Source organism: Suncus etruscus, chromosome 15 (assembly GCF_024139225.1).
Source record: "Suncus etruscus isolate mSunEtr1 chromosome 15, mSunEtr1.pri.cur, whole genome shotgun sequence".
NCBI classification, from domain to species: Eukaryota; Metazoa; Chordata; class Mammalia; order Eulipotyphla; family Soricidae; genus Suncus; species Suncus etruscus.
This window is the reverse complement of record NC_064862.1, coordinates 91,481,767-91,506,925: the sequence shown is the minus strand read 5'-3', so window position 1 is coordinate 91,506,925 and position 25,159 is coordinate 91,481,767. Positions and strand designations below refer to the sequence as shown.

General features: G+C 60.5%; 3 protein-coding genes across 5 annotated transcripts; all 3 read left to right on the top strand.

The window, feature by feature from the left end:
* The first annotated feature begins 470 nt into the window (after positions 1-470).
* Positions 471-2,319, top strand: DNAJB1 (DnaJ heat shock protein family (Hsp40) member B1). The gene is made up of 3 exons (XM_049788526.1): positions 471-708; positions 1,266-1,855; positions 1,964-2,319. Exons 1-3 carry the CDS (start codon positions 498-500, stop codon positions 2,192-2,194), a joined length of 1,032 nt encoding a protein of 343 aa, XP_049644483.1. The 5' UTR covers positions 471-497; the 3' UTR covers positions 2,195-2,319.
* Positions 2,320-9,133: 6,814 nt separating this feature from the next.
* Positions 9,134-19,549, top strand: GIPC1 (GIPC PDZ domain containing family member 1). 3 transcript variants are annotated; one of them, XM_049788528.1, is made up of 9 exons: positions 9,134-9,171; positions 12,239-12,293; positions 12,846-12,926; positions 15,205-15,521; positions 16,822-17,007; positions 17,090-17,270; positions 18,424-18,542; positions 18,681-18,762; positions 18,861-19,549. In XM_049788528.1, the coding sequence occupies exons 4-9, from the start codon at positions 15,234-15,236 to the stop codon at positions 19,010-19,012; spliced, it is 1,008 nt and encodes a 335-aa protein (XP_049644485.1). In that variant the 5' UTR covers positions 9,134-9,171; positions 12,239-12,293; positions 12,846-12,926; positions 15,205-15,233; the 3' UTR covers positions 19,013-19,549. The 3 variants fall into 3 exon arrangements, with proteins under 3 accessions (XP_049644485.1, XP_049644486.1, XP_049644487.1); XM_049788529.1 differs by lacking the exon at positions 9,134-9,171 and adding an exon at positions 10,281-10,346; XM_049788530.1 differs by lacking the exon at positions 9,134-9,171 and having other exon boundaries at positions 12,846-12,924; positions 15,212-15,521.
* Positions 19,550-21,560: 2,011 nt separating this feature from the next.
* Positions 21,561-24,568, top strand: PTGER1 (prostaglandin E receptor 1). Its single transcript, XM_049788521.1, has 2 exons — positions 21,561-22,523; positions 24,257-24,568. Exons 1-2 carry the CDS (start codon positions 21,561-21,563, stop codon positions 24,533-24,535), a joined length of 1,242 nt encoding a protein of 413 aa, XP_049644478.1. The 3' UTR covers positions 24,536-24,568.
* The last annotated feature ends 591 nt before the right edge of the window (positions 24,569-25,159 follow it).

Genomic DNA, 25,159 nt, shown 5'->3' with positions numbered 1-25,159 from the left:
CTCTACTGCAGGAGGACCACGTCGCGCCTGCAGCGAGCCAGCCTAGATCCCCTAGAAAGGGGGCGTGGCCTAGAGAAACGGGGCGTGTCTATTTGAGATCCCGCCCCGCAGACCTTGTTGCCCTTATGGAGGGGCGGGGCGTCACTAGATCCGCCCCCGAGCGACCTATTGCCCCCTGGGAAGGAGCGTGGCTCTCCGGGCGGAAGCCTTTCGCGATTGGCTCTCCGTCGACGAGAGGCGTTTGCCGAAGTTTCCGGGGCGGGCGGAAAGGGGCGTGGCCACGCGGGCGGCCGTTGGCGGGCAGGCCCCGCCCCGGACGTTGTAGTCACGGGCCTAGAAGGCAGTGATTGGCCAGCGCGGTGCCGGGGGCGGGGCGGAAGGTTCTGGAGGGGGCTGGCGGGCTCTGGAAGCTTCCGCCGGGCGGGTATATAGAGGCCCCGAGCGGGCGGCGGCGGCGAAGGAGCCGGGCGGGGACGGGACGGGGGTGCACGGGCGCGATGGGGAAAGACTACTACCAGACGCTGGGCCTGGCCCGCGGCGCGTCGGACGAGGAGATCAAGCGGGCGTACCGGCGCCAGGCGCTGCGCTACCACCCGGACAAGAACAAGGAGCCGGGCGCGGAGGAGAAGTTCAAGGAGATCGCCGAGGCCTACGACGTGCTCAGCGACCCCCGCAAGCGCGAGATCTTCGACCGCTACGGCGAGGAAGGTCCGACGCGAGGTCGCCCCGGGCCGGGGGGAACTGAGGCCGGGCCCCAAAAAGCCCCTTGGGGTGCGCGCGGCCTCCGATTGGCAGCCGGCCCCGACCCAAGGGAGGAGGCGCAGAAGCTTCTAGCATAGCGCGGCGGCAGCGGCGGCGGGAATTGGGGTGGGGTGAGGTGGCCCGGAGAAAGCGCTGAGCCAGCCGGGCCTCCTCCCCCTCACCACCGCCACCCGGCACGTCCTCGGGGCGCCCAGTTTTTTGGGGCGCAGGGAGGAGGCGTGGAGGTGGGGGACCCCGCCCCGGGAATGACTCAGGCCCGCCGCGCCCCTGCAGCCAGTCCCCGCCGCACCCGGCCCTCGGGGGCGCCCCGAATTCCTCCCCTCCTTCCCTCCCCGTGCAATGTGCAATGTGCAATGAATGGAGGCCCAGTGGGGTTGCCAGGCTGGGGGTCTGGCCGCCAGCACCCCCAGATCGACCCCCCTTGGGGGAGCCCCGAGGTCCTCGGGAAGGTGCAGCCTCCCCTTCTGACCGCGCCCCATTTCTTCTTCTTCTCCCCTTTGCAGGCCTCAAGGGCGGCGGCCCCAGCGGTGGCGCCGGCGCCGGCCCCAACGGCACCTCCTTCAGCTACACCTTCCACGGGGACCCCCACGCCATGTTCGCCGAGTTCTTCGGGGGCCGCAACCCCTTCGACACGTTCTTCGGGCAGCGCAACGGCGAGGAGGGCATGGACGTGGACGACCCCTTCCCCGGCTTCCCGCTGGGCATGGGCGGCTTCACGTCCAACATGAACTTCGTCGGGGGCCGCGGCCGGCCGGCCCAGGAGCCGGCGCGCAGGAAGCAGGACCCGCCGGTCACCCACGACCTCCGGGTGTCGCTGGAAGAGGTGTACAAGGGCTGCACCAAGAAGATGAAGATCTCCCACAAGCGCCTCAACCCCGACGGCAAGAGCACCCGCAACGAGGACAAGATCCTCACCATCGAGGTGAAGCGCGGCTGGAAGGAAGGCACCAAGATCACCTTCCCCAAGGAGGGCGACCAGACCTCCAGCAACATTCCCGCGGACATCGTCTTCGTCCTCAAGGACAAGCCCCACAGCGTCTTCAAGAGAGACGGCTCCGATGTTATCTACCCGGCCCGGATCAGCCTTCGGGAGGTGAGGTGGGGCGGGGTGTTGATGGGGACGGGGACTAGGGAGACCGGACCCCGGGGTGGTCCCTCTGGGCCCTGTGCGCTTTCCTCACTGCACCCCTTCTCTCCCAAGGCTCTCTGTGGTTGCAACGTGAACACTCCCACCCTGGACGGCAGGACCATCACCGTCAAGTTGCAAGAGGTAATCAGGCCAGGCTTTCGCCACAGGATTCCCGGAGAAGGCCTGCCCCTGCCCAAGACACCAGAGAAGCGCGGCGACCTGGTCATTGAGTTCGAAGTGATCTTCCCCGACAGGATCTCGTCCGCATCCAGGACTGTCCTGGAGCAGGTGCTCCCCAAATAGCCACAGTCTTCCCAGCACATAGCACAAGGACTTCTGGAACGTTCCATAGCGGGAGGGCCCAGGGCGGGCGTCAGTCACACTGCTGAGTGTTTTCCAGAGAATATATTACAATCTCTCGAAGCCGTGCCCTCCACTGCAGTGATTTGTCGAGCGCTGGGGCATGTGGTGGGCACTACAGAGAGGGCACGGCCGCCTGGAGACCCCTTGCTGGCCGTGCCACGTTCCTGAGCATCACTGTGTCTCCACAAAGACCCCGTTTCTCTTTGCTGTCTTGAACCGAGAACAGAGCACTGCCGGCTGGCCGGCGCCACAGCAATACCTCCTGTCCCGACCTGGGAAGAGAACAGGGCTGGGCCCTTCACCTCCCGGCCTGGAGCCCTTTGTGCCCGCCCGAGTCCCTCCCCGGAGACGATGTTTTGGGCACCCAGAGGCCCGCCAGTGGCCCTCATTCCATTTCCTGGACTCTGGACTCTTCAAAAGGATGTGATCCTTTTGAATTTGCAAATGCAGTTTTACTCCCTTTTGATAAAAGGGTCTTTGCTTCTGATTTCAGGGGCACTGTGGGACGCTGTAAATGCTTTCTAAGGAGGCGATATGTGGGTCCAGTTCATGGCAAAGTAGCCAGGGTGGACTCACAAGGACCCTTGGATGTGGGCCGTGCCGAGTCTGCTCGCACAGGCCAGTCGGGTGCGAGACCTTTAGACTTGATGTCAGGGGCCACTGCCAACCCGGGACCAAAGCCTGTGACTTGTCTGTGCAGCACGAGGCATTAAAGACTCAAATGAAACTTCGGAGCAATTATTGACTCTGTTCGGGGTGCGGGCTGGTGTTGAGGGAGAGCTGGGGCTCTGAGAGCAGTGTCCCCCCTAGCATCCCCATTGCTTTCCAGGGGGGGAAGCTTGGTCATGTCCCTTCTAAGGTTCCCGAGTCCTTGAGCTGCTTCATCTCTAGGAACGGCCAAGGGGACAGTTAGAGGGATGGGAAGTGTCGCTGCTCCTTTCTATGACTTCCAGGAAACCCTACACCTACTCCAGCCACTCTAGGTGCAGTTTCCCAGCTTCAAACAGCCCAATCTGCAGCTGCCAGGACCTGTAGATTCTCGAACTTTCAGCAGGCAAGGGAGTGAGTGCTCCTCCGCACAGTGTGCAATCCCCTAAGGCTCTGAAACCTCAGACTCGATCTCTGACACCAGAAGTGGGTCACTTGCTCAGACCAGTAGCACCTGATGGGCCCAACGAAGCAGAGGACCCCCTTTTCCGGGACAGGAACAGTGGCCAATAGGGGCCAACAATATTCAGAGCTTGGCCCTTTTTAACCAGCGCCCTCCCCAAAGAGTCTGCTTCTACAAGCAGAATTCCTAAATTGTCCCCGCTTAGTTTCCAGCTCCCAGGTTGGAGGGGTGACTCCCCCTCCCATCCACAGCCAACCCTCCCTGACTCGACCCTTCCTGAAAGTAGCACTCACAGAATACCTTGTGGTCTGCCTCACCTCACCTGTGTCAGCTCCGTGAAACAGCACTAAAGCCTTGGGCCCGGCCTCTCCATTTGGGGCGCAGAGCTTGGGCAGTGGTTTCCCTTCCTCTGCCAGGACTAAGTCCCACCCAGACCACCTGTGCAGTGTTTGGCCTTGGCCTAGTGATGTGACATCTCACCAATAGCTGGGCCTGGCAGCTCCTGCTGGAACTCTGGGCTCTGTCCCTGGTGCCTCCTGGTCCCTCCCCCCAATCACTGAGCTGGCAGCAGCTCCTGAGAGTCCAAGCAGATGTCCTGCACCGCAGAGCCCAAGCACCACCATCTCCTCAGGCCTTGCACTGCATTGCCTGGCCAGGTTAGCTGAGAATTTCCCAGAGGGATTCCTGGGCCTCTGGAGCAAACTTGAGAGCACCCCCAGCTCCCCTTCCAAAGAAATACCCACCTTTTGTCCCCCACTCCCTTGCCTGCTGAAAGTTTGGAAACCTACAGGCCCTTTGACAGTGTGATTCTGAGCATAGGAGCAGCAGAGACTGGGAGAAGGGAAAAGCAACCAAAACGAATGAGCAACCCCAGCACCCCAATCTCAGCACGAAGGAGGAGAGACACAAGCCAGGCAGGGAGGCATGCAGCAGGCTAGGCTCTGGGGAGGTGCTTGAGAAAAGGTCAGTCTGGGGCTCCCTATCATTAAGGCTGTTTTATAGGGGGAGGGAGGAGTGAGAGGACCCCTAGCTGTGTCTCACCTTCATTCCCTCCCTTACAGGAAGAAACCTGTTTCCTGGTTGCCCTTTGCCTTATCATTTGCCCGCAATGATGACTACACACCAAGGAGGCAGCTTGGCTGGCAGTTCCCTCGCGTCTGTATTTTGCAGGAAAATCCAGGTGTTTTCCCAGCCACACCCACTCCACGCTCTCTGGGGCCCACACTCAGGGCCCCAGAAGACCCCCTGAAGATGCCACCCATCTTTTTCGACTCTACCTCTCTATCCAGCACCAGCAAGGTCTGGTGCTCAGCAGTGACAAAGTAAGTGTGAGGACTAGCTGCGGCCACCTAGAAATCAGTCCCCAGTGAGAGTCCCAGAAGGGCTCCTGGCCCCCAGCTCCAGACAGTCACCCCCATTTGGAGGAGCAGCTTTAAGGGTGAGTTAGGGCACACAGAATCCCACCAATTGGGTAGCCTTGGGGGTGGAAACGGTCTCCCAGGAAACAGACCTACTAGAGAGGGTTCCTGGGCCCCACCCTGATGCCTACAGCACCAACAACATGGAACACCTATATTTTCACCTGCAGAGCCCTAGGCTCTTGGCTACCTGGCTCCGGGCCTGGCTGTATCCTGACCTGTCCCAGCCCTTAGCTACCTCTGTGGCTGCTTCTTCCCTTCCTTCTTTTATCTGATTGTGTCTATTCCTTCTTGTTGTGATATTAGGGGTCATACTAATTGCTGAGAACAGTATACACACACACACACACACACACACACACACACACTCACATACACACACTCACACACACCTCCATCATTTGGTTAGAGTTCACAAAGGGCTTTGGGGGTTACATTTAGCAACATGAGCTTTGCCAGGCACCAAATTCTTGGTCTCAGATGTGCCAGGAGATGCTTTAGGGCAAGAGTGTCCAGGCCTAAGAGCATTAGCATGTCTTGTTGGTTGTTTTTGTTTGTTTGTTTGTTTGTTTTGAGGATCAGGTTGACTAACTATCCTTAGAGCTTACTCCCTACTCTAGTCTTGATTTTTGTTTTGTTTTTGGGCTACACCCGTCAGTGCTCAGGGGTTATTTCTGGCTCTGCACTCTGAATCAGTCCATATGGGATGCTGGGGACCGAACCTGGATCCATCCCGGGTTGATAGCATGCAAGGCAAACACTCCACCACTGTGCTATCTCTCCAGCCCACCCAGCTCTATTCTTAGGGAGCACTCTTGTCGAGGCTTGGAGGACCCTACAGTTTCAGGGCTGTGCTGAGCGAGGTGCAAGGCAAGCATGTCACAGGCAGTTGGCCCAAGGCACTTCCCCTTAACCCAGGGCCTGTCCTGACCTAGGCTGGGTTGGGCTTCAAATCCAAACATGTCAATGGAGACTCAGCCCAAGGAATTGCACATGGGACAGAGCTATGTAAGGCGCTTCCCTTCCATGCAGCCCACCCCAGTTTGGTCCCCAGCACCTCGCATATGGTTTCCAAAACCCACCAGGAGGGATTCCCTCAGTGCAGAGCCAGAAGTCAGCCCTACTGATCCAGTACTGCTGGGTGTGGCCCCAGAACAAAGCAAAACAAAAAACACCAAAAAGTCAAAGAAGGGCACATTTGGGACCGGGCGGTGGCACTGGAGGTAAGGTGCCTGCCTTGCCTGCGCTAACCTAGGACGGACCGCGGTTCGATCCCCCGGCGTCCCATATGGTCCCCCAAGAAGCCAGGAGCAACTTCTGAGCGCATAGCCAGGAGTAACCCCTGAGAGTCACAGGGTGTGGCCCAAAAAACAAAAAAACAAAAAAAAAAAAAAAAAGAAGGGCACATTCACAAATTTAGGGTCTTTTTGTCGTTGGTTTTCTTCCCCTTATTTCTGTTTCACTTCTTTTTTTTGTTTGTTTGTTTTTTGGGTCACACCTGGCATCGCTCAGGGGTTACTCCTGGCTCTACGCTCAGAAATCACTCCTGGCAAGTGCCAGGATTCTAACCACCGTCCTTTTGCATGCAAGGCAAGTGCCCTACCTCCATGCTATCTCTCTGGCCCTCTTTCATTTCTTTATGTTCTTTTTTGTTTTAGGGCCACACCCAGCAGTGCTCAGGGGTTACTCCTGGTTCTGCACTCAGAAATTAGTTCTGGGGACCTGAGTAATAGCATAGAGGTAGGGTGTTTGCTTTGCATGTGGCCCACAGGACGAACTGGGTTCGATTCGTGACATCCCATATGGTACCCCGAGCCTACCAGGAGCAATTTCTGAGAGCAGAGCCAGGAGTAATCCCTGAGTACTGCCGGGTGTGGCCCAAACACAAAAATAAAACAAGCCTGTGCACTAGGTCTGTGGGCCTCTCCCCAAACTTTCATCTGAAATTTGGGTTCGCCGCACTGGGTGGGGTGGGGGCGGGCGGTGACCAGCCCTTCGGACATCTGGAACGTCTGCAAGTCTAGCTTGAAGCAGGTCACTCATCTCAAGGGCGGCTGCGGGGAGATCAGGCGGGACCCTAGAGCGTTGGGCCAGGCCAGTGGCACAAGGGAATAGTGTGGGGGAAGGGTATTGGCAGGCACAGAGCCAACAGGCTGAGGGCGGGGTTGCCAGGGCCGGGCTCTTGGGCGCCCTCTGGTTGCCATCCTGGAAATAATTTGGGGGAGAGGCTTAGAACTGAAGAGGAGGGCGGATCGGAGCGCTAGGACAGTGGGGAGGGCGTTTGCCTTGCTCTTAGCTGACAGAGGTTCGATTCCCGGAACCCCATCATGCCGGGAACCCCTTAAGCATTGCCAAAAATGAATACTGAGCTCAGAGCCAGAGCCAGGAGTTACCCCTGTGCATCGCTGGGTGTGGCACCCATAAAAGAAACCAAGAGATGAGGAAGAAACTAAGCCCAATTGGCCAGAGGAAGAGGCGGACACCTGGGAGACTGAAAGAAAGTTGATCCTAGAGCAAAGTTAGGAATCAGCCCTCAGCACCGTCGGGAGTGGCCTCACCGTCACACACACGCACACCCCAAATGTGTCAGTTATAGATATCCCGAATTTACAAATGAACAATTTTGGGTGTATCTCCTAAGACAAGAATCTTCTCTTGGGGCCGGAGAGATAGCATGGTGGTAGGGCATTTGCCTTGCATGCAGAAGGTCGGTGGTTCGAATCCTGGCACCCCATACGGTCCCCCGAGCCTGCCAAGAGCGATTTCTGAGCGTAGAGCCAGGAGGAACTCCTGAGCGCTGCCGGGTGTGACAAACCCTCCAAATAAAAACCTTATCTTATTGAATTTGCTTTGCCTGTGTGGGAGTGGGGGAAGGCTCTGGATTCTATTTTCTGGCAGCACCAGAAGTAGGAGTGAGAACAGAGCCAGGATTTGCCCCTGAGCACCAGCAGGTGTCACGAAAAGGATTTTTTTCTCATGGTCACACTGAGGGACTTTATACCCATTTAGCATTCACTTCTTCAGAGAGAGGTTGGGGGCCAGGATTGATACTATAGCGAGGAGGACGCTTGCCTTGCACAGGGCCAACCTGAGTTCAGTCCCTGGTATCCCACAGAGTCCCTAGAGCCCTCCAGGAGTGGTTCCTGAGCGCAGGGTCAGGAGCAACCCCTGGGTGCTGTTGGGTGCGGCCCCAAAACAAAAAACCAAAGAGAGGGGCCTGAGTGATAGCACAGCAGAAAGGCGTTTGCCTTGCACACGACCAACACAAGACGGACCCCGTTTTGAATCCCAGCATCCCATATGGTCCCCCGAGCCTGCCAGGAACGACTTTTGAGTGCAGAGCTAGGAGTAACTCCTGAGCGACACCGGTGTGACCCGAAAACCAAATAAACAAACAAAAACAAAGAAAGGATTGAGAGAGGTCAAAGGGCTAGAACATCACTTTGCATGCTGTGGGCCCTGATTTGATCATTGGAGCCAGAGGATCCCCCAAATCACCCCCACGTGCGGTCCCCAAACCAAAAACCACCTAGAAGGTTTTTCACCCTCCACTGACATCCTTGATGCGCCAATGATTTCTCAGAAATCCCTTCCTTGTCTTCTGTTCCTGGTGCCTCTATTAGTGGGCATCCATGGCTTTTGGACCTGGGCCTGCCTTTGATTGAGCTACACAACTGGGGGCTGGGTTTGCTTGGGTGTTGCTCTTGTCACCTTGGGTAATCCCCTGGGCACCTCCTCATCTGTCACATGGACGCAGCTCAGGGTTTGGTTGTCCCACCCTTCCACCCGCTTCTCCCCCCTCATTAGCCAGCTGACTTCAGGACACAGCTAGGAAGCAGGGGCAAGCCCAAAAGTGCGCAGAGCCCCAAGGAGGTCAGCGGCCCCGCCGGCAGAGGTCAGCAGAACAGGAAAAGCCGGACAATGGTAGTGCCCATTGCTATAGCAACCGGGATGCCAGCCAGCTGGGCTGGGTGGTGCCAGCCAGGCGGTGCTCAAGTGCAAGTGCCCTCCCCTTCCACTGTCCCCCTTCACTTGGTCCCTCTGCGGGGACGCCTCTTCGGGGCAGATCACAACCCCTGGGGTGGAGGGTGGCGGGAGGGACACACTGCAAAAACAAAACAAAACAAAACAAAACAAAACAAAAAAAACAAACAAACCAAAAAAAACAACCCTCACTGTATACTCAGTGTGGTTCCTGGTTAGGGCCTTAGAGACTCCATGGAACTACTACAACTCCCAGAATGCACAGCGAACTCCAAGCCCCGCTTCTTCTACGGCGGCCAGTGGGGTCCAATCCAACTCTCTCGTCCGCCCCCGAGGACCCGGGGACCCGATGCCTGGCTCCGATCCGGCTCGAAGACCTCCGAGGAAAGCACCGCCTGCAAAAGGTGAGGCTGCCCCGGGCCCTTTGTGCCACACCAGGAAACTGATCCCGGTGTTGGCAAAGAGAAAGGACAGTCCGATGGAGGAGACTTTCCTCCCCGGCCGGGCTTCCCCACCCTGAAGCCCCTGCGATCCCTTCTCAAACATGTCAACGAACATGTCGGGCTATTTTCATAATGTGATTGCAGAGACAGGACCACGCCTGGCACGGGGCGGGAAGACTTTCCATATCCGATGGGGTGGGGGTGTGTATGAATGAATGAATGAATGAACGAACGAATGAGTGAATGAATGACTCTTCTGCACTGTGCATCCCGGGAATCCGGGCCACCCTCTCTAGTGTGACATCTAGGACATCTAGTACCCCTCGTCGCACGCCTGAAACTTTTCTTTTGTCTTTCTTTAACTTAAAAATATTTTTTGGGGGGTGGATGCTGAGCACCCCCGGCGGTGCTCAGGTCTTTCTTGCTCTCGGGGGTGCTCAGGGAGCCCGAGGGGGATGCCTAGGATGGAACCCCTGGTTCAGGTGGGCCTGAGAGAGCAAAGCAAAGGCAGTGCCTGTGGACACTGCACTTTTCTTTTGCTTTTTTTGCATTTTGGGTCGCACCCGGCCATGCTCAGGGGGACTCCTCGGGGATGGAACTCAGGTCGGGTGCGCGTGCAAGGCATCCCGGGGCAGCGCCTTCGGTGTCTCTCCGGGTGGTCCCCTGAACGCACCTTCCCAGCAGGGTTCGGGCCGGGCCGGGTGCGCCCCAAAGGGCTTCCTTCCAGGATGCCGGGCCTGGCGCATCATCTGTCCTCTTCCTGAACCTCAGCCTGGCTCCCCTGACTCGCACCCAGCTGGCCCTGCGTGTCCCCGCCGAGGGACACGAGGACTACACGCCTCCTTTCTCTCCAGCGGGGGCCCCCGGAGCCTCCCCGCGATGGTTCAGCCCGCGGGAGGGTCCCCGGCGCCGGGCCGGACGAGGAGGAGAGATCCCTTTGGAATGTGGCCGTGACTCCGCCCCCTCCGGGCGCTTCGCGGCGCTGATTGGTCGAACGCGCGGGGAGCTCGTCTCTGATTGGCGGGGCGTGGGCGCAGGCCCCGCCCTCCGGCAGCCGCCGCCGGAGAGGCCCCGGCTCGAGTTTGCCCAGGGCCGAGCTGGGCGCGGGGCGCGGGGCGCAGGGCGCGGCGGGGCTGGTGAGTTTGTCGGGCGAGGCTGGGCGCGGCTGCGGCATTAGGGGGCCACTCCTGGGCGGCTGGGGGACCCCCGATGAGCCCTCCTGGCTATATGTGGGGGTCCCGACCCCCTGGGATCCCCCTGGGCAGGGTGGGGCCGGGGATGCCCCAGGCCCTTTGCACGGGATCGCCACCCTTCCCACGGGCCGGCATCGCGCCTCTGCTGCCCTGCACCCCTCTGGACGGCTCCTGGCACTTGGAGCTCGGTTTGGGGGTCCGTGTCCCGGAGCCCGGCTCAGGGCACCCCCAGGAGCTGGCCTAGTCTCATCTTTCAGGATGGGCATTTGGGGAAGGATCTGGGGGCGCGCGCGTGGGGAGCCTCCCGGGCTCCCCTCCCCAGAGTGCAAATGGGAGCCAGCCCTGGGCCTCATGGTTCCGTGTCCAGGGCCTGCCGTGGGGATCATGGAGAATCCCGGCTCCTCCTGGAAGGTGTTCTTGCTTCTTTGCCACCTCCAGAGCGGGAGCGATGGGCACATCGCATTATGGGGAAGTGGCAGGTGTAGGGGACACGGAGCCCACGGAGTCTGGGAAGGGGTTCCAGGGCTAGATTCTCTGGTTGGGTTTCCCCACCCGGATTAGGGGGTGTTGCTGCTTGCTGACCAGAAGCGCCTGGTGTGGGAGGGGACCTCACCCCGAATTCCTCCCTTCCCTCCACCCTTCATCTTATCTGAGTAATGCTGGAGGCTTCCCACTCCACGCCTGGCCCCACTCCCCACCCATCTCTACCAAGCCCCCCCCAGATCATCTCAGGAAGTTGCCCTCACCCTCTTGGAGTCTTGTCCCCCCCCTGAAAGGTGAGGGCTGGCTCTGGAGGGGAGAGGGGCGTTTGCAGAAGAGCGGCCCCTCCGAGCCAGGCCACCTGGGAGTAAGTAGGTGGTTCTCCCCGGAAACCAGGAGCCGGTTTTTCAAGACTGAATCAGAGGCTCCCGCCCTCCTTCCGTCTTCTCCCCCTTCTCCCCCGAGTCCTGCGAGGCTGGAGAGGTGGGTGTGGTGTGGCTGTGGCGTGGTGTGGCACACCCCCAGCCTGCCCTGGAACCCCTTTCCACTCTCCATTCATCTGCACCTTGCCACTCTGCCTGGCTGTGGGGTTGCAGAACATTTGGGGGCCACCAGACGGAAATGCCTTTTCTCCCTCTGCCCCTCCATCCACATTGTCCGTCGGACAACCACCCAGGCGTTTTCTGTACAGGTGGCCCTTCTTTCTGCGCCTTGCTTGGGTGCCCGCCTTGTTCCAGGCACGGTGCTCTGTGCCAAGAGAACAGAGGCAGGAACAGAATGAGGCACCAGTCCTGTGCTTGGGGAGCTGCCTTTATCCTGGGGTACAGGATGGGATCCGAAGAGGCAGGGGTGGCAGCAATACAGGAGCCTGGGCCAGGGGATCTGGCAGGAGGCAGAGGTTCAAGGCCTTGGTGGTGGGGTTCCTACTTTTGGGCTCCACCTGCCTCCCTCCCCTCCCCAAGTGGGAAACAGTTGTGATTGATGAAGCAGCAGAATGATGACAGGCTACAGTTTAGGTTTGAAAATTCAGACACAGAGTTAAACAGTTTCTGAGGCTGTGAGTCAAGCCTGCTAGCAGGGACACTGGAATTGAAGTACACAGGCCGCCTTAGCAGGTCAACCGCAGGGGGCAGTTACAGCAGGCTGGGGCAAGCCCGGGAAACTGCCTGAAGAAGGTGACCTGCCACAGGCCTAGGTCAGTCAGTGGAGAGGACTGTGGTATTCCTGGGCAGGAGGGGTGGGGTGAAGCATTATGCAGTGCTGATGACCATAATAACTTCTTCCTTGAACTCACTGCCAGGCGAGTCTGTGCTTGGCTTCTCTGGCTTTCTGCAAACATTCTGCCCATTTTTCAGATGAGGAGGCTGAGGGTCTGGCCAGTGAAGTGACTTGCCCAGGACCACTCAGCTGGTAAGTGGCAGAGGTGGAGTTTTAGCTCCTGCATCCCTGCACCTTCTGGTGGGGGCAATCCTGGCTTTCACCATTGGGGATTTGGAGCCTGAGCCAGGCCAGGGGCCCGGCATGGTGATCTGACAGTTTCCTGGGGCAGGAGCCATAGCACCGTGGGGAGGGCACTGGCCTTGCATGTGGGTGACCCATATTTGATCTCTGGCATCCCATATGGTCCCTTGAACATCTCCAAGAGTGGTCCCTGAGCACAGCCGCAGAGTAAGCCCTGAGCTCTTCCGATTGTGGTCCCCAAGCAAAGAATAAACAGTGAATTTCTGGGGTGAACAGAAGCTTGGTCATGTGCTCCAAGAATATTGGGGAGGTCAGGGCCAGGATCCCTCGTCTCTGGAAAGGGAGTGAAGGAACAGCGGATATGGTAGTGTGAGTGTTTTGCTGGTGCAGGGCCTCTTACACCTCAGCATAGCATGGCTCCAGCGAAGGGGAGGCAAGCAAAAGTCAGGCACTGAGTGGGGCAGATAGAATCCCTGAATGTGAGGGACTCTTCTTTCACAGGCTCACTCTGGCTGCGGGCTTGACTAGCGACCTGGGGGCCAAGGGCTGCAGTGGGGAGAGGCGGCGGCCACGCTGGTCCTGGTGAGTGACACAGGGCTAGGCTAGTCCTCTCAGAGGGCAGGGGAGGGGAGAGGAGGGCAGGTGGAGCACAAGGGCATCGAATGGTCCTGTGAGCATTGTTGGGGCAACCCCTCAAACCAACAGACAAGAGGAAGAAACCATTTAGTCTGGGAGTTAGGGTGCTGCTTTTGCATGCAGCCATCCCTGGTTCCATCTCTGGCACAATGTAAGGATCTTCCAATCAGGAGTGATCCCTGAGCACTGTCGGGTGTGACTCAAGTGAAATAGCCCCCCAGCTTTTCCGAGTAGCAGCTTAGCTTCTTTATGTTGTTGTCATTGTTTTGGTTTTGGGGTCACACCCAAAAAACTCCTGGAGGGTTCAGGGCACCCTGAGTGTGTGCCGGGGATTGAACTCAAGTTGGCTGGATGCAAGGCAAGCGCCCTTTCCGCTCTCATTGTTTGAGCCCAGTGTATACTTCTTTTTTTGTTTTGTTTTTGGGCCACACCTGGCGGCGCTCAGTGGTTCCTCCTGGCTCTGTACTCAGAAATTGCTGACAGATTCAGGGGATCATATGGGGTGCCGGGATCAAACCCGGGTCTGTCCAGAGTCAGCAGTGTGCAAGGCAAACGCTCTACTGCTGTGCTATCACTCTGGCTTCCGCTCCCACTTCTTTAGCGTTTACACTCCAGAGTTGCTCTTATGTAAGCACTGGGCTTCCAGCAGTTTTGGTGTGTGTGTGTGTGTGTGTGTGTGTGTGTGTGTTGCCACGATGGGGCCCGGTGCCTCCTGGATCGCCCTTGTGCAGGTGAGGTAGTAGGGCGAAGCCCCGGGTGGTGTCGCTTCAGTTCACAGACAGCCCCCGAAGCCCATACCCCAGCACCTGCACCCCGTTTCCCCACATCCCACATCCTCACCCACAGCTCTGTGCCCTCTGATCTTAGATTTGGTCACCTGGGGGAGGCAGGCAGCGACCCTGTGGTGGTTTGGAACCGCTCCTGGAGGGCAGTGCCCCCAGCGCCTTCTTGTAGTCTAGCCAACGTCTTTCGTCTTTCGTGGTTGACTTATCTAAACTTTTTGTACATTGAGTTCTTTGGTTGTTTCTTTTTTTCTCTAGTGCCAGGACAGCCCCGCCAGCCCAGCGCCCTCTCCTCTGCCTTTTGGGTCTCACCTTCCTGTTGGACAGCCGATATTCAAGGATCTTTTCCCCGGCAAGCAGCAAGCTGCCTTTTTGTTTCAGTGGCAGCTGCTTGGGTTGTATCCAACCAAGCCTTTGTCTAATGTGCCGCTGCTCAGGGGCTGTTCCTGGCTCAGGGCTTAGGAGTGACCCCTGGGGAGGCCCAGGGGCCCGTCTAGGGTGCCAGGGATCCAATCCAGGCCTGCGGGCAAGGCAGGCACCCTCCCTGCTGTCCTGTCTCTACCATTCCAACCCCAACTGTTTCGACTGTATTTCTGACTGCATTTTCCCGACCTAGTCTGGGACAGCGCTGAGAATCTCGGGGTCGTCCCTCCTTCCCTTGACAATCTCCCGGCTGTACACCACCCTGGCCAGCTTGTGTAGTTCAGCCAATTGCAGCCTCGCCTCTTTCGTGTTTGCTTCCTTTTATTTCGCCTCTCTCCTTTCTCAGGTGCTTTGCCGAGCAACGAGCTTATCAATGTCGCTTCTCCTTTCAAAGAACCAGTTCTTTGGTTGTGTTGATCTTTCGCTCTAGCAAGTCAATGCTTCAGCTGAAAAGGGTCACTGGTCACTTCTCCTCGGCGCAGAAGCCTGGCCAAGTTCTCAGCAGGCCAGCAGTTCACTCTATGACAGCTGCCTGTGTACTTGAAGGGGGCCACATGGTTTTCAAGCAATGTTACCGATGTCTCAACGGCTAGAAAACCAGAATTAACCTCTCGGAATCTCCCACTATCTCACAGCCGGAGGCGTGACCATATAAGAAAGGACCCAATAGGGCCAGAGGAGCAGGGAGGGCACTTAACCTGGGTTCTATCCCCAGTATCCTATAAAGTCCTCTGAACCCCAATAGGAGTGAGCCCTGAGCACTGCCAGGCATAGCCCAGAAACTAACAACAAAATAGCCCCAGAGGAGCTAATGGCATGATGCCGAGCAAGACCAGAGTCATTATCTGGGGCCATAGTGGGCATTGGTCGCTCTTGTCGCCCGTGTCTAAGAGCCTTGACCTGGACTGAAGCCCGGGCCTGCCCGTGTCCTACACCGTTCAGCGGGTGGAAGGGTGCAACCGTGGGGAAAGGGCGCCCCCCGCTGCTGGCACCCCTGAGCCCGCCCTTCGACCCCGCAGATCTCCTGGGAGCACCCCTCTCTCCGCACATGCCGCTGGGTCTGGGCCGGAGGAAAAAGGCGCCTCCGCTGGTGGAGAATGAAGAGGCCGAGCCCAGCCGGGGCGGGCTGGGCGTGGGTGAGCCTGGGCCCCTGGGCGGAGGTGGGGCTGGGGGACCCCACATGGGCCTGCCACCCCCGCCCCCAGCTCTGCGGCCCCGCCTCGTGTTCCACACCCAGCTGGCCCACGGCAGCCCAACGGGCCGCATCGAGGGCTTCACCAACGTCAAGGAGCTGTATGGCAAGATCGCCGAGGCCTTCCGCCTGCCGCCGGCCGAGGTACGCGGGGATGCGGCGCTGCATCCCTCTCCGGGGAGGGAGACCGCCGCAGTGCGTTGTGGGAAAGGAGACCAGGGTCACGTGTGGTATCCCATCATGCTTCAGGAGCTCATGCCCCAGTGGGTTGTTGGAAAGGAGACCAGGACCCGGTTGGATTTCCCTTGGGGCTTCGCGAGTATACACCTTGATGGATTGTGGGAAAGGAGACCAGGGTCATGTGTGATATCCCATCATGCTTTAGGAGCTCATGGGTTGTGGGAAAGGAGACCAGGACCTGGTGTGATTTCCCGTTGGGCTTCACGAGTATACGCCCTGGTGGATTGTGGGAAAGGCGACCAGGGTCATGTGTAATATCCCATCATGCTTCAGGAGCTCATGCCCCAGTGGGTTGTGGGAAAGGATACCAGGACCCTATGTGATTTCTCGAAGCATCTCACGAGCTCACGTCCCGGTGGGCTCTGAGAAAGGAGACCAGGGCTGGGTTTGACTTCCCATCATCATTCCTCGCCAGCTCACCCTGGTGGGTTTTGGGAAAGGAGGCCAGGGCCAAGGCCGAATTCCCGAAGGGTCTCATGTGTCTATGCCCCGGTGGATTGTGGGAATAGGAGACCAGGGCCGGGAGTGATTTTATGTCAGGTCTCATGAACTCACACTCCAGTGGATGGTGCAAAAGGAGACCGAGGCCGGGGCCCATTTCCCACCGGCCTAGCTAGATGATCCTGGAAAGGAGACCAGGGCCAGGTGTGATATCCCATCAGGCCTCGGGCTTCACGTCCAGTGGGTTGTGGGAAAGGAGACCAAGGCTGAATTCCCGAAGGGTCTTGGGAGTCTAAGCCCCCTGGGTTGTGGAAGGCGACCAAGGATGGGTCCGATTTCCGGGCGGGCCTAGTGGGTTGTGGGAAAGGAGATCAGGCTCTTGGCTGAATTCCCGAAGGGTCGCCCCGGTGGGCTGTGGGAAAGGAAACCAAGGCTGCGCCCGATTTCCCTAAGTGTCTTGCGAGCTCACACCCCGTTGGGTTGTGGGAAAGGAGCCAGGGCCGGTTCCGATTTCCGCAGTGCTATAAGCACTGCATGGTTTCCCTTCGGGGTGTCGGTGGCCAGAGGTTACTGTTAAGGGTCTCTTTTCGGGGATGCTTGAGGGGCTTGGCCTGAGTCTTGGGGACGGCTTTGTGGCCGAGCCGATGCAGATGAGTGCCTGCGCCATGCATGCCAGGTTGCCCTCTGGGAATAGCGGGGGTGGCAGGGACAGCAGCCAATGGCCTCCGAGGGAGAGGAGCAGGCTAAGCGTACCTACCCCCAGGTGATGTTCTGCACTCTCAACACCCACAAAGTGGACATGGACAAACTGCTAGGGGGCCAGATCGGGCTAGAGGATTTTATCTTCGCCCACGTCAAAGGGCAGCGGAAGGAGGTGGAGGTGTTCAAGTCTGAGGACGCTCTGGGGCTTACCATCACCGACAACGGGGCCGGCTACGCTTTCATCAAGGTGCCTGGGGTGGATGGGTGCCCGAGGCCTTGGCTGGAGGGGAGCGCAACTGGATCTGACCCCGCTGTGCACCCCCCTGCAGCGCATCAAGGAGGGCAGCGTGATCGACCACATGCAGCTCATCAGTGTGGGCGACATGATCGAGGCCATCAATGGGCAGAGCCTACTCGGCTGCCGTCACTACGAGGTGGCCCGGCTGCTCAAGGAGCTGCCTCGGGGCCGCACCTTCACGCTGAAGCTCACGGAGCCCCGCAAGGCCTTTGGTGAGGGGCTGCCATCACCACCAAACACACACACACACACACACACACACACACACACACACACACACACACACGTGTGCCATGGGACCCAAACTGCAGGACCAGGAGCCCCAGCAGGCAGGCAGGCAGACACACACACACACACACACACACACACACACACACACACACACACACACACCTTGCTTCCTGGCACCCAGATAGCACATGCCAGGAGCTGCCAGCGGACAGATAGACAAACACATACACACAGACACTACTTCCTGAGGCCCAGACATTAGAGCCAGGAGCCGCCAGCACACACACACACACACACACACACACACACACACACACACACACACACACACACACTGCTTCCTGTCCCCAAGGCTCAGGCCAAGGTACTGAAAAGGTCCCCTTAACAGTGACCTCTGACCTTCAGGACCTGCAGGGGAAACATGCAATGCATAGAGTGCTGTAGAAATTGGAGCCTTCTCTTGTCTCCTTTCCTACAACCCACTGGGGCCCAGACTGCAGGGCCAAGAACTGCCAGCAGACAGACAGCGTTTCCTGTAAAAAAACAAACAAACACACACACACACACACACACACACAGCCCTGCCAGCAGATAGACAGCCCTTCCTGTAAATAAACAAACAAACACACAAACACATTCTCTCTCCCTTTCTCACCTCCTCCCCTCCCTCTCTCTCTCCTGGGACGCAGACTGCAGGGCCAGGAGCCACCAGCAGGTGGTGCCTTGACGCAGCCTGTCAGGTTGAGGGGGGCGGGCACAGCTCCTCCCTGTTCTGGGGAAGGGGAGCTGGCCTGAGCCCAGGCTAAGGGTGGAAACAAGGCGGAAATAGCCCCCACACCCAGCTTCTCAGAGCCATTAGCCCAGCCAAGCGCCCCCAACCCTAGCCAGCCCCCACACACTGGTGACTGGCTTCACTGACTCTCAGGAATGGGCCTGCGGCTGTTAGGCCAGGGGTGGGGGCCCCATGAATACTTCCCCCAGGCCATGGGTCCTTAGCGAAAACAAGGCCCCTGGGCCCTGACGCCCCACCTGCCACATGATCGAGTAGGGGTCTCCAGTTGGGGTCTGCTAGGAGCTCCTCCCGTGGGACCCCTGCACCTCATCCCTGACCTCCTGTCTTCCAACCCCTTGCAGACATGATCGGGGTGCGCTCAGCAGGCGGACGCCCAGGTTCCGGCTCTGGATCTCAGCTGGGCACTGGCCGGGGGACCCTGCGGCTCCGATCCCGGGGCCCTGCCACTGTGGAGGACCTGGTGAGCCAACACAGGGCCAGCGTGTCCCTCCTGCTACTTCCAGGCACTTCTCTGGACACTTGGGCTCTGGTTCCCTGGGTGGGAGGTGAGGGGTTGTGTGGCTGCCCTTGGTTCTGAGCAGCCCCGCTGTGCCCCCAGCCCTCGGCCTTTGAGGAGAAGGCCGTGGAGAAAGTGGACGACCTGCTGGAGAGCTACATGGGCATCAGGGACACGGAGCTAGGTGAGTGGTGAGGGGCGGCAGGGGGGGTGCAAGGCAGGCCTGGATCCTCCACCATCAGACTAGACCTTAGTGCTACCCCCACGCTATGTCCCCTGCAGCGGCCACAATGGTGGAACTGGGAAAGGACAAAAGGAACCCGGACGAGCTGGCCGAAGCCCTGGACGAGCGGCTGGGTGACTTCGCTTTCCCCGATGAGTTTGTCTTCGACGTGTGGGGTGCCATCGGGGACGCCAAGGTCGGCCGCTACTAGGCCTCCAGCCGGATCCTGGCGGTCTCACCCCCGCAGCCTGGAGCGGGGCGGCTGGGCCCCCACGTCTCCCAATCGGTACCACCCCTCCCTGGTGCCCGGCCTGCCTGGGGTGCCCCCCTGTTCCCCACCTACCTCAGCCAGGTCAGGCACCCCCGGAGAGGCTCTGTAGAAGGGGCGCCCTCCCACACACACCTACACACACACACACACACACACATTTTTATCCTCGGTGTCCTCTGGCCACGAGCTGTTTGGGTAGGTCATGACCACACTCGTTTCCTGGCACTGGGACTGCAGGAGATGGGTGCACCCTCAAAATGCAATAATATCCGCACCCATGGCCCTGGCCCAAGACACCCCCATTGCAAGGACCTTCCTCCTCCCCTCCTCAGGAGTCTGCACCTGAGTCTGCTGTGAACCCCACTTCCCTGAGGGCTGCCCCTCCCCCAGCCAGGCGGGTGGGGGGATGGGGGCCGGTTCTGGGGTGTTTTTTGTATCTGAATTTGCTTCTTGGATATAAACGATACTCAGCCCTGAGATGGACGTGTGTGCAGGCCTCGGGGCTGGGAAAGAATGCAGAAGGCGCAGCCGAAACCTTCCAGGGCTCCAAACTCCAAACTCAATTAGTCCGCGCCCGCCCCTTCCCACCCGTTCCACCCGCTGGCTCCTGGACTGGTGCCACCACCCCACCCTACCCGCTTCAGGCAAGGCCTAGGCAAGAGGCCCGCCTGGGTTCCCATGCCGCCAGCCATGCTGCCCCCAGCCCCTTCCATTCTGGGAGCTCCAGCCAGCAGGCCTGGAAACAGGTTGGGGGGGTCCCCAAAGGCGGCTGGGCTGCATCCCCCAACCAAGCTTGACCCCCAGAGGGATCAGGCGGGGTGTGAGGCATAGAGCTTGTTTTGACAGCTCACTTTATCCCGAGGATTGAGGGGATCAGGGAATGGGGGGGGGCAGGCCTGAGATCCTCGCAGGAATGTTTGGGTCTGAGATGCTTCCCTGAGGAAGCCAGCCCAGCCCCTTCCTGGGGACGGCAGCAGGTTGAGTGGGCCTTTCGGGGTTTGCCCAGGTGACACCGGGGTGAGAGCTACAGGTATTCGTGGTCCCGCCTTTTTCTCGCTAGAACTTGGGGTGTTCCACGGGGCCCGGGAGGGAAACTGACCATGCTTCCCGGCACTAACTGGGGTGACCGCGGTGTTCTTGGGGGGCTGAATCACGAACTTCTGGGTTGTTTGGTTAGGGTGCAGGCATGTGATGTGATGCTGAGGTGTCCTGCTGGGGTGTGTGGTTTGTCCGGTGATGGGAACAGGCAGCGTCACCTCTGGACTTAGAGGTGTGGGCCGGGGTTTCATCCCCCATGAGCACCCCGTGCCCCTCTTTGAGGTCGCTGGCCTCAGTGGCCCCTTGTCTGGGCTCTAGGCTCACCCCCACCTCCGGCCCGCGGGGGCTGCTCGAGTTTTCCAGTGTTTAGATTTTATCCGCTTTATTAATGAGGCAGGAGGCAGGCCAGGGGCCAGCGCCTGGGGGAAGAGGGGACCCATGGGGAGCCCCCCCTCTGCGGAGGGAAGTTGGAGGGAGAGGGGTCCGCCCCCTGCCCTGTGGGAGCGAAGAGGGAGGAGCCCTGAGAGAGGAGGCGCCCTTAGAACTCAGAGTATTGGGCACTGCGGGACAGCTGGGCCGCGGCTTCATGGGGGACCCCACGTTTTGGTCAGCAGCTCGGGTAAGAAGCTGGGGCGCAGGAGTCTGGTGGAAGGAGAGAGGAGGGAAAGGGAAGGCCTGGCCCACTGCCTCATAACTGCACTCCGCCAGCAGCAGCGACTCTGGCTACAGGAAGGGTGTCGGGCGCCAGCCCAAGGCCCAGGGGACATCAAAGTTACAGCTGGGGTGGTTGGGGGGCTCAGACAGGTGGGGACACATGTCACAGTGAAGTCCACTGCGATCAGATGCCCGCAGTGGCAGAGACGGGGTGCTGGTCCAGAAAAGGGGGTGATGGGGGGCCAGAGCGATAGCACAGCGGCACTACGTTTGCCCTTGCACGCGGCCTACCCGGGTTCCATCCTCCAGGATCCCATATGGTCCCCGAGCTTGCCAGGAGCGATTTCTTTTTGTTTGTTTGTTTTTGGGTCACACCCGGCAGCGCTCAGGGGTTCCTCCTGGCTCTACACTCAGAAATCGCTCCTGGCAGGCTCAGGGAAACATATGGGATGCCTAGATTCGAACCACCGTCCTTATGCATGCAAGGCAAATGCGCTACCTCCATGCTATCTCTCCGGCCCCAGGAGCGATTTTTGAGCCCAGAGACAGGAGTGACCCAAGAGCGCCGCCGGGTGTGGCCCCAAAACCAAAAGAAAAGGGGGTGATGGTCGAGTGGGGTGTGGACAGAGTGGGCAGCCGGTCAGGGAGGGGCTGGAAGGGATCAGTCACCCAGAGCCCCACGGACCCCAGGGCCACCCTGCTGGGCCTGTGCAGATGGGGTGCGCCTCGCCTCCGGGCTGGCCTCACCGGCCTCCCTGGTCTCTCCCCAGCGCCCCCCGGCCGCCCCGCGTGTGACATGAGCGCCTGCGGGCCCCTGAACCGGAGCCTGGAGGCCGAGGCCGAGGCCGGCCCATGCGCGCCCGCCAACGCGTCGGCCGGGCCGTCGGGGGGCGCGTCGCCGGCGCTGCCCATCCTCTCCATGACGCTGGGCGCCGCGTCCAACGTGCTGGCGCTGGCGCTGCTGGCCCAGGCGGCCGGCCGGAGGCGCCGGCGCCGCTCGGCCGCCACCTTCGTGCTGTTCGCCGCCAGCCTGCTGGCCACCGACCTGGCGGGCCACGTCGTCCCGGGTGCGCTGGTGCTGCGCCTGTACGCGGCGGGCCAGGCGCCGGCCGGGGCCGCTTGCCACTTCCTGGGCGGCTGCATGGTGTTCTTCGGCCTGTGCCCGCTGCTGCTGGGCTGCGGCATGGCCGTGGAGCGCTGCGTCGGGCTCACGCGGCCGCTGCTGCACGCGGCGCACGTCTCGGCGGCCCGCGCGCGCCTGGCCCTGGCCGGCCTGGCCGCGCTGGCCCTGGGCGTGGCGCTGCTGCCCGCGGCGCGCGTGGGCCGCTACGAGCCGCAGTACCCGGGCACCTGGTGCTTCGTCGGCCTGGACCCCGCGGCCGGCTGGGGCCACGCGCTGCCCGCCGGCCTCTTCGCGGGCCTCGGCCTGGCCGCGCTGCTGCTGGCGCTCGCCTGCAACTCGCTCAGCGGCCTGGCCCTGCTGCGCGCCCGCTGGCGCCGCCGCCCCCGGACCCAGCCCGGCCCGGGCCCCGACCGCCGCCCCCGCCGCCGCCGCCGAAGGGGAGGCCCGGCCCGCCGCCTCCGCTCCGCCTCCGCCTCCTCGACCGCCTCGTCGTCTGTGCTGGCGGCCTCCGTCGCCGGCTCGGGCCGCGCCCCCGGCCGGGGCTCCACGCGCCGGGCCCGCGCGCACGACGTGGAGATGGTGGGCCAGCTCGTGGGCATCATGCTGGTGTCCTGCATCTGCTGGAGCCCCTTGCTGGTGAGGGCGCGGCGCGCACGGCCAGGGCCCCAGGCTTCCCGCGACGCGCCTCCCCAAGGCCCCTGGCAGGTCGAGTCCCGGGGAGACGTTGTGGGCCTAGTTGCGCCTCCAGGGAGCCGAGCCGACCCCGCCCTCCCCAGCCGCTTTTTGCTGGGACAGCCCCGCCCCTTGGGAATCCACCTATCAGGAGCCGCTCTTTGCCAGGAAAGCCCCGCCCCTGGGGATCCACCTATCAGAGGCCACTCTGATAGGCTAGCCCCACCTAGTGGGGAATCCACCTATCAGGAGCTGCCCTTTCCCAGAACAACCCCACCTCCTGGGTGATCCACCTATCAGAAGCCACTCTGCTATGCCAGCCCCGCCTAGTGGGGAATCCACCTATCAGGAGCCGCTCTTTGCCAGGACAACCCCACCTCCTGGGGGATCCACCTATCAGCAGCCACTCTTAGCTAGGAAAGCCCCGCCCCCGGGAAATCCACCTATCAAGAACCTCTCTTTGCAGGACAGCCCTGCAAAATCCACCTATCAGGAACCACTCTTGGCCCTATGGTCACACCCCTGGGGAATCCACCTTCTGGGAGCCACTTTTTGCCCTATGGTCACGCCCCCATGGGAATCCACTTAAAAGGAGCCGCTCTTTGCCAGGAAAGCCCCGCCCCCTGGGGATCCACCTATCAGAAGCCACTCTGCTAGGCTAACCCCGCCTAGTGGGGAATCCACCTATCAGGAGCCACCTTAGCTGGGAAAGCCCCGCCCCCGGGAAATCCACCTATCAAGAGCCTCTTTGCAGGACAGCCCTGCAAAATCCACCTACCAGGAACCACTCTTGACCCTATGGTCACGCCCCCATGGGAATCCACTTAAAAGGAGCCACTCGTTGCCCTACAGTCTAGCTCACATGGGGAATCTACCGATCAGGAGCCGCTCTGATTCCCATGGGGAATCCTATCAGAAGCTGTTCTTTGCCCCACGGTCACGCCCCTGGGGAATCCACCTACCAGAAGCCGGTCTTTGCTTGGATGACCCCATCCCCTCGGGGAATCCACCTACCAAGAGCCAACCACTCTTTGCCCGTTCGGTCACGCCCCCTACGTTCCTTGCCAGGATGGCCCCGCCCCCAGGGAATTCACCTATTAGGAGCCGTCCTTGGCTACGATGGCCCCGCCCTCCAAGGGAACCCACCTATCAGAAGACGTCCTTGGCTAAGCCAGCGCCGCCCTCTAGCAATCCACTTATCGGAGCCGTCCTTAGCTAAGTGACCCCGCCCTCCAAGGAATCCACCTATCGGGAGCCGGCCTTGGCCAAGTGGCCCCGCCCACGGGCCCCACCCACCAGGGTCCTTCCCCCAGGGAGTTAGTTCATTCTTCTCCGGATCACGATCCGCTGCGCAGACCTTATTTGACTCTGTCTCAGGGACTCAAGCGGGTCTCAGGCCGCCCGCCCGCCCGCCCTGCCCCGCCCCGCCCGGTCCATGACGCTTCCAGATTCTTCACGCTTCGTGCCTCTCGCTCCCTCCACCTCCGCCCGCCTCCTCGTTCCTTCCTCCTTCCCCGCCGCTTCCCGCCCGTTGCTCACCGGGGGAGACGCTTGGCTCCTGCAAAGCGCCACCCCACCCGCTTTGCCGGCTTCCCGTTTGTGGGGGCTTCCCTCGCCCCCACTCCCCTCCCTCCGCACCCCGGGCCCCCCTTGGCTGCCACCGCGCCGCGCCTCAAGGCCGCCCGCCTCTCCCGCAGGTGCTGGTGGCGCTCGCCGTCGGGGGCTGGGCCTCCAGCAGCTCCCTCTCCCTGCAGCGGCAGCTGTTCTTGGCCGTGCGCCTCGCCTCTTGGAACCAGATCCTGGACCCCTGGGTGTACATCCTGCTGCGCCAGGCCGTGCTGCGCCAACTGTGTCGCCTGCTGCCCTCCAGGGCCAGCGCCCAGGACAGACCCGCGGGGCTGTACCTGTCCAGGAGGAGCACCTGGGAGGCCAGCTCCCTGCGCAGCTCAGGGCAAAGTGCTGTCAGCCACTTCTAGACGCGTCCCGGACACGCCGGGGCAGAGGCAGACCAGCCCGGGCCAGGCTCAAGTCTGCAGCGTGGAGCCTTCGGGGCAATAAAAAATATTCTTTGGTTGGGGCCGGAGAGATAGCATGGAGGCAGGGCGTTTGCCTTGCATGCAGGACTGTGGTTCGAATCTCGGCGTCCCATAGGGTCCCCTGAGCCTGCCAGGGGCGATTTCTGAGCGTAGAGCCAGGAGGAACCCTGAGCGCTGCCGGGTGGGACCCAAACACAACAACAACAAAAGCAAAAATTGTTCTGTGCTGCAGGGCCAAGCGCCCGTGGGTCCCGCCGGGGTGCAGGTGACCGCACGGGGGCGGCAGAGCTCCCATACCCCACGCGTAATTCCAGGATTGGACGCGCCGGGGCGCCCGAGAGCGAGTGGGGCAGCAGAAACTGGGCCCGGTCCCGGGATCAGTTTTGAAGCCAGGATCAAGGACTCCTGCAACCACTCGGGGTGCCCCCATCATGGCCCCAGGGGCGCCTCAAACAAAACCCTGCCAAATCTTGCATCCTTGGAACTCTGTTTCTTGCACGCCCACCCCAACTCGTGTCGGCACCCAGTCCCACCCCTTGTGGCCCGGACCCCCACCTCTGCAGC

What these genes read in the sequence shown, in the direction of transcription:
- DNAJB1 (XM_049788526.1), top strand. Translation starts at nt 498, where the DNA reads ATGGGGAAAGACTACTACCAGACGCTGGGCCTGGCCCGCGGCGCGTCG. An exon ending in CGACCGCTACGGCGAGGAAG is followed by an intron (nt 709 to 1,265) that starts GTCCGACGCGAG and finishes TCCCCTTTGCAG; the next exon opens with GCCTCAAGGGCGGCGGCCCC. An exon ending in CCCGGATCAGCCTTCGGGAG is followed by an intron (nt 1,856 to 1,963) that starts GTGAGGTGGGGC and finishes TTCTCTCCCAAG; the next exon opens with GCTCTCTGTGGTTGCAACGT.
- GIPC1 (XM_049788528.1), top strand. Translation starts at nt 15,234, where the DNA reads ATGCCGCTGGGTCTGGGCCGGAGGAAAAAGGCGCCTCCGCTGGTGGAG. An exon ending in CTGCCACTGTGGAGGACCTG is followed by an intron (nt 18,543 to 18,680) that starts GTGAGCCAACAC and finishes CTGTGCCCCCAG; the next exon opens with CCCTCGGCCTTTGAGGAGAA. An exon ending in CATCAGGGACACGGAGCTAG is followed by an intron (nt 18,763 to 18,860) that starts GTGAGTGGTGAG and finishes TGTCCCCTGCAG; the next exon opens with CGGCCACAATGGTGGAACTG.
- PTGER1 (XM_049788521.1), top strand. Translation starts at nt 21,561, where the DNA reads ATGAGCGCCTGCGGGCCCCTGAACCGGAGCCTGGAGGCCGAGGCCGAG. An exon ending in TCTGCTGGAGCCCCTTGCTG is followed by an intron (nt 22,524 to 24,256) that starts GTGAGGGCGCGG and finishes CCTCTCCCGCAG; the next exon opens with GTGCTGGTGGCGCTCGCCGT.